This window comes from Corvus brachyrhynchos, unplaced genomic scaffold (assembly GCF_000691975.1).
Source record: "Corvus brachyrhynchos isolate BGI_N302 unplaced genomic scaffold, ASM69197v1 scaffold103, whole genome shotgun sequence".
Lineage (NCBI taxonomy): Eukaryota > Metazoa > Chordata > Aves > Passeriformes > Corvidae > Corvus > Corvus brachyrhynchos.
The window spans coordinates 4,012,474-4,024,761 of NW_008237436.1; the positions used below are offsets into that span (position 1 = coordinate 4,012,474).

General features: G+C 36.6%; 1 protein-coding gene across 4 annotated transcripts in view; it reads right to left on the minus strand.

Annotated features, from left to right (window-relative positions):
* PDS5B (PDS5 cohesin associated factor B) overlaps window positions 1-12,288 on the minus strand; it is an 81,948-nt gene that overhangs the window by 13,661 nt on the left and 55,999 nt on the right. For all 4 annotated transcript variants that reach the window (XM_017731338.1, XM_008631442.2, XM_008631443.2 and 1 more), the window contains exons 24-28: window positions 7,693-7,897; window positions 3,468-3,582; window positions 2,980-3,112; window positions 2,047-2,166; window positions 1,632-1,694 (exon numbers count right to left, since the gene is read on the minus strand). In XM_017731338.1, the coding sequence (XP_017586827.1) occupies window positions 1,632-1,694; window positions 2,047-2,166; window positions 2,980-3,112; window positions 3,468-3,582; window positions 7,693-7,897 (636 nt within the window). The remainder of the gene's footprint in view (window positions 1-1,631; window positions 1,695-2,046; window positions 2,167-2,979; window positions 3,113-3,467; window positions 3,583-7,692; window positions 7,898-12,288) is intronic.

Genomic DNA, 12,288 nt, shown 5'->3' on the forward strand with positions numbered 1-12,288 from the left:
CCAGCTCATGCTAACTTTTGAGAGAGTAGAAAGAGCTCAATTACTCCTAAAGAGAATGCCAAACACCCATGTACAAAAATGCTGAATTAAAGACCATTCCCTATGTTTCTCACTATCCATCTTTTCCTTCAATATTAGATTCTAGCTATGTCTGCAGTTAGTGACAGCTACACAAAGTTCAACATGCACATCATATCAGCCTGGAGTGTTTCTTTCTCAGAGCTGTGGACCATAGAAGTTCTAGTTATACTTTTAAAACCAGAGGGGAATTTTACACTTACAAAGATTCATTCTGCACTGAGCACAAAAAAAAAAAAAATAGCATATGCTTTCCAAAAATAAACCTTGGAGAACTAAATTCAGCTTAACAATTTGCATCTATTAGTTTAGAACTAAATGTTAATCAGTAAGTGTATGCTGAAAGAGCTTGAAAGCAAAGAGATTTTCAAATTCACACTGAACTGACTTCCTACTAAGGAGGGACTAACAGGGCCTGCACTACCAGCTGCTCCCTTGCCACAGAACCTACACTCAAAGCCTTCCTGCTCTCAGTGTTCCCTGCTTATATCCACTCCACTAACACCCACCCAAGCCAGTCTTCCACTTGCAAAAATAAGACTCCCCAGACCAACTTTCATTTCATGTTCCTCTTGTGATAGTGAAGAAACTGAAAATTCTGGTGGTCAAATACACCTCTCCTGTTTGTTACAAAGTTTCAAATCAACACAAGAAGAGCTAGAGTACCTGGCACTAGAAATTAAAAATAAAAGTTAACTTAGGATTCAAAAGAATTTCAATGATGATCTATTCCAATCCATAAATGTTGACTTTCAATTTCTCGAAGAGAAATCTGCTTCTTTTCCTAGCTTGCATTGCTCCTTTATTAGTAAGTTACTGACAGCTAAGGCTTCATTAGCAAAGTTAAGGGTAATGAAGATGCTGCAATTTCGTTCTTTCTCAAGGTAAGAAATTAATGTTCTTTGTCATCTAGAACAGGACGCATTAATCCAGATGAAAACCACAGTTTGTCACTTCCTTTACCAGATTTTAATTTTATTCTGAAGAGTACCTGGGTTTAGTTTTAGTGAAGAAAGAACACTGCCATTTAATACATGCGTATTCTGAAAGAACAAATTAACAAAACTATAGAACAGTCAGTTATCTTATAAGATACTGTAAAACGGTATTCAGCTTTGCCAAAGATTAAACATGTGATTTTTAAAATATTTTGTCAGTTTTCCATAGCTGTCACTTTGTATGCAACACTGTAGTCTTCTGCAGTCTAAAAAGGTTAACTATTTTGTAAACTTGACAAATATTATGGGTTGTATTGGGGGCTTCTTGGACTCTCTCCTTTTAAAGACAACAGGCTTTGCCTACTGTCGCCACAACCCAGTACAGACAGTAGCAGATTTCTCTTCTACCCATCTCTTTCTCTATACCCAGAAACAATCTGTTCTCTTAAACACAGAGTTTCATTAATTACATGCTAGTTTTCTTTAAAAAACAAAACAACCACAAAAAAACACAAAGAAAACAAACAAACAGAACTATCACTCCCCAAAAAAAAGACAAAGCAGAATGCAAACACAGCACCAAAAAAAATCCAACCCCCCCCACACCACACCTACCTTTCCAGGGGTGAAAAATGACTTCATTTCCGGAGGAAGATAATTTTTGGTGTTACTGAAATTCTGAAAGAAAAAGGGGGTGGGAGAAATTACAGCAATAATCAGTGAACGAGAGATAGATGTAGATACACACATTCTGGAGACTGCACTGCAAGATTTTATTTACATCATTTATGCTTTTGAGTTTTTAAACCAGAGCAGTAATATGGAGGAAGGAAGACTGGGGGGGAAGAGAAATTGGAGTGTGCACACATATATAATATATTTATAAAAACATATACACGCATTTTCAACTACAATATAAGAGGGAGAAGTCTGAAGTTACAAGAAATATTTAAGGAAAAACAACACTGAATTACAACTAACAAATATTTAAACAGACTTATCTCAAGAAAAATTAAATGCCAAGCTATACCTTGTCAGGTTGAGTAAAATATCTGGCTGGAAGTACAGGGTCTTTAGGGGATTCCAAACTGTATGTTGTACTCTTTGACATAATGATATTCATTGCTACATCACAGACTGTATATAGTTTCTGTAAATAAAAAAATTTAAAAATCAAATAACACTTTAGAAGTTCATCGCAAATCTTGACAAAAGATAGTGTATCTTTTGTGCACAGGAGCACAAGAAATCACTGTTTAAAAGCAATCATCTTAAACATTTAACATTAGCCTGCATCTTAAACAGTGTGTCTCAGGATACTGAAACACAGACAGTAAAGGCAAAAGCATTTTAAGTCTAACAGCTGAAGACAGCTTGTTTTCATGATCTTTCTATACTTAAGAATAGTGCTTGCCATAGTTTCTAAGACAAAGCTAATTGAATGAACACACATATCCCACCCACCCGCTACCCAAAAATCATCTCTGAGGGAAAAGCAGAAGAGTGATAAATCGCAACATTATGTGATGCTAAAACCACCAAAAAAAGGTTAGATACATGCTCTACACAATACACACCAGAGATTTCTAATGTATTTTTCTTCCTCTATTAAGTTTACTCTTGCACTTCAGAAATTAAATACTAAAAAGCACTTTAGCAGATGATTTAAACAGTCAATTTTATAGTTTATATCTATTTAGCGTTCAGTAGTCTTACTGAGACAGAAACAGAAGAACTGAAAACTATTATGACTCCCTTGCAAATGTGCAAGAATTACTGAAGCACAGGAAAATAACTGCCATCTAAACTAAAATAAATATAAACATTACAGTATATAAAATATCATTTCATACATACAATTCTATTGAAAGAAATTTTGAAGTTGGTGTATAAACAAAAAGCAACTCCTTTCCATTAGCAGGCCAGAATTAAATGCAATTTCCAATCAAAAAGTATCACCTACTTCATTCATTTTTTGATCATCTGGTCCTTGAGCATCCTTAGTCTGTTTGATATTTTCTACCATTTTTCTGATAAATGCATGACTATTATTTTCATTTTTAGCCATTAATATTTCCAGTATGAACCACAGGCACCTAAAGGAGAAACACAGTATCCCGCATGAATCAAAGTACAAGAGAAATTCCTTTAAAAAGCACATTTGAGAAAGTGATTTAGTCCAGCTTTTACTAGTATTATGAATTTGAACCAGTCTAACTCTGGGAAAACAATTCTTTTGGAAAAATGAAATAAAGATGAGCAAAAGGTGAAGGGTTCCTATATAAAATATCACAGAGCAAGCACTAAAAAAGCATCTATACTATTTCTCTCAATATTTTACAGAAGTAACTGGCATTATTATGCACACTGGACTGTGTAACAGGGCACCACAGTGAGTTAAAATTCCACTTAGAATAAAGTTGGAAATAACACTATTAAAAGTGGTCTTACTCTTTAATGTCCTTGAGTTGTTCAATGTCCTGGACTTTGACATAATCTGGGTCATGAGCTAGAAGATGGATAGTATAAGGAACAACATACTCTGGTAGAAGTGACAACAGTTTCTCTGAAAAGCAGAAGAAAGATGCATCAAAAAACTACATACCAAGAAGTATGCTTTTCTGCCAAAGAGGAGAGGGCAGATTTTGAGGTCAGCATGCATTAAAGTATAAACACATGCGGGCCTATCATTTCTCTATGATGTTCCATTTCATGGCTGATGTGCATATGTTTCATGCATGCAAGAATTAAGGTTTTAAGTATCTCTCACTCAGGGTTGCATGTCTTCTAGCTATTTTGAGATATAGCTACAGTCACCTCCTACTCCCAATCCTTTCCTCAGTTAAAAGCCTGTATTCTGAAGGACTTTGAAAAGCAGAAGTGAGGATGGATCACAAAATCCATGTTAACTGCAAGACGTGAGACCAGCACAACTGCAGGATAAGCTGCTACTCTTTCTTAAGACATTGCAGTGTCCAGCCCTGCTGTCCAGAGAACAAACAAAGGCTTTCTCTGCAGGGGCTTTGCAGTCAAATTGCCACAGTATCTGTTTCAAGTGGAGTGGGAGGTCACATGAAAGCTGTACCAAAGTACAGTCTGAAAGGCTCAATCCCACCTAAACAGAGCAGCACAACTGTACTGTGAGATTCAAAGCATTCAAATTTTTTTCTAGCATCCTCTGAGACTTTCAAGTAATCCTAAGTAAGGACTGCAAGAAAGTCTTTTCTCCATCATGACAGTCTGAAGGCCTATTCCCCTTGGGGATTCAAAAAGTTAAGGGTTGTTGCCAATGACCCTCTCAGAGCTGCTATCACAGAATACACCTTCCATAAGGTAACAGATTCCCTGACCCAACCAACACCATGAGCGTGAACTCCAGCACCTCAAACATCATCGCCTAAGGGGCAAGGACAACAGAAGGACAAGTTGTACAACAACAGTGAAAAAACATTTTTCAGCAAACATCCACACTGCTTTCTTTAGTCTAATGCCTGAGAGAAATCAGCACACCTAAGTTATTAAACCTGTACCCTGTGCAACAGGCAAGACAATGGGAAAGGGAAGGCATCCTGGTATTCCATGTACATTGCTATGGCACAAGCATCTGACCTTCAGTGCTTGTGGCAAATGCAATACCATAGTATTGACATGACTTGAATGTACATGTGAAGGAAAGAGGGAAATTCCTAGCTCCGCTTTTGAAACCCCACATTTTGCAATAGTAAATGCATGACCAAGTCTGGAAAACCTCTCAGTAAACTTTTACCTATCCCATATTCGTTTATGAGTAACTCCAAACATTTGTAAATCATTATATACACTAATATATATTTGAAAACAATTTTAAAATACATTACAACACTAACATTTTTTCCTCCAATATATGTATTCATATGAGATGTGCTTGACAAATATTGTGCACATCAAACAAAATACACCATTATTGTAGATTTTACAAAGCTAACAGAATAATTGTCATGCATAAGTCAAGTCTTAATCTATCCCTTTCTCAGAGGTGTGCATAAATAGGGGTAATGCAGAGTCTACATAAAATATATATAGTATATAAAATCACCCAATGTCTTCCTATTTCAAGCTGTATTTATGTAATTGAAATCCAGTGTACTTTGCAAAGCAGTTTTTAGTGTTTCAACTGACACTGCACTATAAATTTTAAAAACATCCTTTACTTCTTCAAGCACTGTCCTGCATTTTAGCCAGCAGCCGTTCACATTACTAAACAAAAAAATAAAGATGTGGCAGGGAAGGAAAAAAAACATAATTACGACTTCAGAGCACTAGCAAAATTGGCTTGCCTTAGACATGCCCCAGACAAACCAACCCACTATTATTTGTACTAATTAGCAACTTCAATAGAATGCTCATCAAGAGCTCATAAACTCCATCTTTCAGTAACTTCCTGCCTTGGACAATTTCTCATATAACAATAATTCCAACTGAGTCTGGAAAATAAAATGAACTAGTTCCAGACAAAACAGGAAAAGAATAAATATTGATACGTATTATATTTAACCCCTGTCATGACAAAAAAGAGTAGAAAAAAAATAGAAAAAAAAAATAGAACTTTTATCTCTGATGAAAGAAGACACTACCTGAAAGGTAGGGAGGCTTTCCTACCAGCACATAAAACTACAATGTGCCAAAACCCTTCACAAGAGCCCTTTATGAGCTTTTAGGAAGAAAACTTGCTAAAAAAAAAAAAAATATATATATATATATATCCTTACTCCTGTAATTTTTCTGCTTATTGACTTTCAAGTAAAAGCCCATCATGAGAACACAAAAATTCAAATGCAAGGCACATCTCTACCCAGATGAAACTAGTAACAGATACACAATCAAAATAAATCTCTTCTTGAGTGGCTTCCACTCTGAATAGCATTTAGAGGATTTAAGAGGGCCGAGAATAATTCCTGCCAGTCTATAAAAGGCCAGTGTGGAAGAAAGAGTCACATGTCTAGTACTAGTCTTTAAAAAGTTTTCCTCAGGCAGGGTATATCTACCATATTTTCAACAAATACTGAAATCTCCCCCAAAATGTCCAACAGATATCCTCCTCACCTGTAGAAGTTTTCAAGACAAAACGTGTAACAAAATCACACATTTATAGATTCAGATAAATAGCTGCAATAATCAAGGATGCAGATTTTCAATGGAAGTACTACCATCATTGCTACCCTGAGTTACTGCATGGTCAGCAGGGAGAGTGGCAGAGGGAGACACACATTTAAATATCGTGTTATTTCCAGAACTGAGCTTTGGCTGACCTGCTCCAATATGGGTATTTTAGGATACAAACAGTTCAAGACATTTTATTTGCTGAAAGCTCAGACTGGTAAATCTGAATGGCACAAAGTTAACATTGGAATCCTCAAAAAATCCTGCAATCTATATTTAATCCAGACTCCCCATGCATTATAGCACATGTCAAATCAATGGCATCACTCATTTATTTCAGCAAGAAAAGAATTTATCAGGCACACTTTGAGGTCCTACTGGATAAAGAAAATCACACACACCTAGGTTCCTCTTAATTTCTTGCACAGATTTTTGATAGCAACTTTGCAACATCTATTTTAAACATATGAGAATTCTTGTATTTTCTGTCTACATAGCTAAAAAGAGTTTTCAACCTTCAGGGGTAATAGTCTTAAAATGACTTAGAGGTGTTCAATATTTTTTTCTTTTTTACATGTTATTGAGTGGGAGAAAAGTACCACTTTTTTCTTTAACTAATTAACAATACACAAAAGGATTTGTCTGCAGACTTATTCTCTGATCAAAGTCTAAGGGGACTAAGAAAGACTGACTGACATGGCTAATATAAAATGATTCATAAACAGAAGGAAATCAGTTATCTGACAGCATCTGAGATCAGATTCACGTAACAGGTCTGGTTTAGGCTAAAACCATGAAAAAATCCTCTTCATTTCACAAAGGTCAAACCATCAGTACTCTTTCAAAGAAATAAAACTTTCAAAACCCTTTATTCAAAAATGCTATAGCTCTTCATAAAGGCCTATTTTTTCCTATGACCATGTACCAGTGCTGTAATACTGTACATGTGTAGTTTTAAGTCAAAAGGGCTGATTTAAGAAAAGAAAAATAGCTGACGTGAGTCCATAATAACTTCCAAAGCATTCCCACAATCAGACTGCTGGCACTGAAAAGAAAGAATTGCATAAACTCATCCTGAAGTCCCTACAAATATAGCCCTTTGCCAGCATAACACAAGATGCTACTCAATACAGGAGTGCAAGGACAGTCTATTTACATATTAAAGTTATGTATTAGTAATTGCTGAAGTAAAATTAATCATTGTCACTTAGAACATTATTAACATTATTAAGTTCAAACAGTACACATAACTGCCTTGGAAAATTACTTCAGTTCCAATATATTTACGCATAAGCATTTGTACGTTTTTAACAAAACTCAGAAGTTTTGAGCAGTGCCTGACAAAGAAAAATCAAAAGAAAATCTGGACAAAAGGAAATCAGAAAACCTGGAAGTTTTCAGTTTTCATTAGATACCTCCAAATCAAATTTACAGTGGTTCTGTGTATAAAAACAGACAACCATCAATGTTTTCAGACTACTCACATTCATATTTGAACTATAGCACTTGTACCAAAGAGTGACTTCTATTCTCTTACCACTAACTGCTGCATGTTGCTTCAGATATTCCCTTCTGACATTTATGTTCTTCACAAGGCACTGCCTAGCATGAGCTCTTCTCTCTTTCACGGGATCTTTTGCACACAGTGCACAAATAGCCATATATTCTAGTGGCAGCCGTAGTCTAGAAAGGCCTTTGTGAAGTTTCTGAGCAAATATTTGTCTCACTTGGTAACATTCATCCTATTAAAAAAAAAAAAAAGGCAAAACCAAAAAAGATAACAGTAAACTTTTCTGAAAGCAATATAGACTGTAAAATAAAGCATGGAAGCTCAGGTAAATACGCCAAAATCAATTAGACCTTGAAGCCACTGAAACATAGGAATTGCAAGGGGTTTTTTTAATCCCGATTCAGAGCAATTTAACTGAACTCATCAGTTGAAGCTTCCTGTAAGTTCAGAAGAAGAGCTAAGAAATTGTGCAAGAAGATGTTGCACTCAGGACCCAAGGCATAATTTAGCACAGTACTAAGGCATGGAGCTACTGAAATTGTTTACAGTTGGGTCACTTGCTTTGTAAAACCAAAGTCAAAAATCTGCATGAAAATATTTTAGCCACCAGTAACCACCACATGTTAATTTTACTGCTATGATTTCACACATTTTCATCAAGACATTAATAATAAAAACTGAATAAAATTCAACAGAATTACCAAATAAGGTGAAACACTGAATAGAGTACCAAGCCTTACCATTATACTGTGGAAACCTATGCACTACAACTGACCACAGAAGATAATTACCTGTGTCTAACAGCTGCCAAACAACACAAAGTAAAATAATATGAATTGTAGTTTTACAGTTGATTAAGCAACATATTTCCAGAAAAGGCACAAACTTTAGTTTTGTTTCTTATGTACATACCACAAACCATTTACTAACACAGGACAAGGGAGCTTAACAAAAACACACGTAGAAAAGAGTTTGAAGAAAACATACAGAAAAGCTTAAGGTAAACAAGGTCACCAAAACAGCTTGGCATATTTAACCTGCCAAAAAGAGGTCAAGAGGAAAGATTTACCTCTAAATGTAAAGAAAAAAAGCTTTAACAGGAGTTAGCAGTTATTTTAGTCAAATGACAGTTTTGAAGTCAGAAAGAATCGAAGAAGGTTTCCAGTTATCAGTCAACTGGAAGTGCAGAGCCAAAACCTAACCATGGGCTCTGCTAAATTTGCAAATGGCATCAAAAGAGATCATGTAATAGATAAAATAAGCCTCCCTCTTCCCCCACCAAAAATGAAATCCAGAAAACACTTTTTTAAATCAAGCCCCATTTTCTCCTTTCTGCACTTCAAGCAATATTCCCTCTCTATGGACTGAAACCCTGAAACATCCACTGTAGCCAGAGTTGAAGCAACCCAAGCCCACAAACCCAAACCATGAGATCTGCTCAACATCTTTTGCCTCCTTCTAGCAAACCCACTGCCCACAGGAGGCTAAGATAGAGCCCTCTTTTCTTCCTCAGTATCACCTAAGTCTAATGCCTTTAGGAAGCTTAGAAGAGACTGATGCCTAGTTGGTGTTTTCAGCAGGGAAACATCTCCTCTTTGCCTCAGAGGACAAGGGAGGTAGTTTGTTGTTACTGATGGCATTGCGTGGCCAATTGGAATGATTATAATTTATCTCTCAATATTGGGAATAACCTTAAATCTGACTGAGCTACACTAGTTCACTAAGAAGAAGGGGGACAAAACTTAACTAAGGTATGCTATTTTTAACAGCATACACAAACTCCATAAATTAATCCCATTTTATATATCTATGTCTCTGCCAATTCATCAGAAGTTCACCATTTAAAAGTATTAAAAAACACATACTTGTAAAGCATCAGGTATCACACAGACATAGCTCTGATTCATCAATTACACCAACTTGAGTTAACAAAGAAAACTGAGAAAGCTCTGGGATTTTTTTAAACAAATGAAACTTAAGCAAGCTACAAGATTTATTCTAAATCCAATTAAATTGCATTTTCAACAGCAAAGCTTATCAGATCTTAAATCTGATCTTAAAGGCTGTTAAACACTGAAGTACTATCCTCAATTATTTTTCACTCTCTTTCAATATGAAGCTCTGCTGACATCAAAATTTCTTCTGGAGATCAAAGAAGTCAACTGCTGGTAACGTTATAAGACTGGCCAAATACATATGCAACTTATTTTAAAATAACTAAAATTACATGCATTTCATCATCATAAAGCCCCTGCTTACCACTGCCACTTTCATACAGTAATTAGTGACAAAATTTAGTTATCTGTTCTGCACTCCAATCATTATACAATACAAAATGGCAGCACCAGAGGGAAAAAAAACCACCAGCACAGAACCACAGCAGAAGCCGTGCAACCATTGCAGGACTTAAAAAGTAAGCTTTTTCCTTTTGTTTAATCTATTTTCTGATCTGCCCACTTAAAGAACCTTTGCTGTGAATTAAATAACACAAAACCAGATTTGGCCTAATTTGTGTCACCTAATTTGTGGCTAGACTTGAAATTGTTAAGAATAAATAAACTTTTAGAGTAATCAGTATCTACCATCAAGAAACAGATTCTCATACTAGCCACTCTAAGCATAAAAATATATGTATGCATATGTGCACATGTGAAATCTCAGAAAAAAAAAAAGCTCAATACAGTACCACTTTTAAGTGAAAAAGTCATTAAAGCTATTACAGCTACTCTGCATCTGAGCACCTCCACTGACAGTGAGAAAGGAAACTGGAGAAGACCTCAAAAACATCTAGAAAAGTTATTTGTAAGTATTCAAAATCCATTAGGAGCTGCTGTGAAAATGAAAGGTAAAATTCCTGACATGACAGAGCTTACAATCTAAATTCTAGAAAACAACTTAGAAAGTCACAAAAGGCAAAGAAATATCAATAAATGAAGAGGGAAAAGTGACAGAAATGATACTACAGCGGAACAGATTCTCCTGGAAGTGATGACAGAGCATATGAATATCCACAGGGAGGGGATTAAAGACACCCAACATGGCTTTACAAAGGACAAATCATGTCTGACTGGTCTAACCTTTTACAGTGAAGTGAATGTGCAAATGGATAAGGGATGAGCAATTTATGTCACCTGCCTGGATTTCCATAAGGGGTTTGACACAGTCATACACAACATTGTATATGGGTTTCAGAGATGAACTACTCAACTGATAAGAAAATGGCTGGATGGCCATGTCCAAAGGATTACAGTCCAAAAAATCAATGTCCAAATGAAGATCAGTAACAAGTGGCATGCTCGGGGGGAATACGGGAACTGGCATTGTTCATCTTCGTTAATTACACAGATAGGAGGGTTCAGAACATCCCTCAAAAAGACTGTGGATGACACTGAACCAAGTGGTGCAGTTGATACTCTGGAGGGAAGGGATGCCACCCAGAGGAACCTTGACAGGCTTGAGCACTGGGCCCAGGGGAACATCAGGAGGTTCAAGAGCTCCAAGTGCAAGGTCCTGCACCTGGCTCCAGGCAATCCTCAGTATCCATACAGGCTGAGGGATGAAGGGATTGAGAGCAGCCCTGCAGAGAAGGACTGGGGTCACTCGTGGATGAAAAACTGGACATGAGCTTGCAGCCCAGAAAGCCAACCGTGTCCTGGGCTGCACCAGAAGGAGAGTGGCCAATGCGGCCAAGGAGAGGATTCTCAACATCTACTCTCTTCTCATGGGACCCCCATCTGGAGTGCTATGTCCAGCTCTGGAGTAATGGCTTTAAACTGAAAGAGATGAGGTTTAGATTGGACATAAGGAAGAGATTTATTTACAGTGTGGGTGGTGGGACACTGGAACATGTTGCCCAGAGAACTTGTGGATGCCCCATCACTGGAGATGTTCAGGGCCAGGTTGGATGGGGCTTTAAGCAATCTGGCCTAGTGGGACGGTGTCCCTGACCACAGCAGGGGAGTTTAATGAGATGATATTTATGGGTTGCTTCCGATTCAAAGCATGCTATAATGCTATAGTAAAATGTGATACTAACTGGTTTATAAGTGTTGATAACCCTATTGCGTTCTAATTTCAGTCTCTCAAAATTCCCTTTTGAAAATTCAGGGAAAGTAAGCATTAGACACAAAAAAGGTGACAACACATCTGTTAGAATATCCACAAACAGTTAAGACTGTTACAGTTGGAAAATAGGTGATAAAAGTGAGAGATAGTGATGAAATGGAGGGCAAAGAGCCTGCACTTAACATACTGAAAAGAGTATCAAAACAATGAAGCAAAATTCTGATAGGAACTACAAGGTTAACATCTGCAATAAAGAAAGATTTGCGGCAGGAGGGAAATGACTGAAGAAATGAACAGATTTTGATCACTGGGTTCACAAGAAAACAGAACATGCAAATACTACATTGACAAGGCCAGTTTGGCATGACATTATCCAGCTCAAATATCCTTTCCAGAGCAGAGACAGAACTTATTTGTCATTACATTAAGTGCCTATTTTTCTCTCGACTAGTTCTGTTCTGAACTATAAAAATCTTTAAAACTCATTTTGAAACAAGATTAACATTTATATTCAGTTTTGGAATATGAAAACTGAAAAGTATCAGGTTTTGCTTTCAG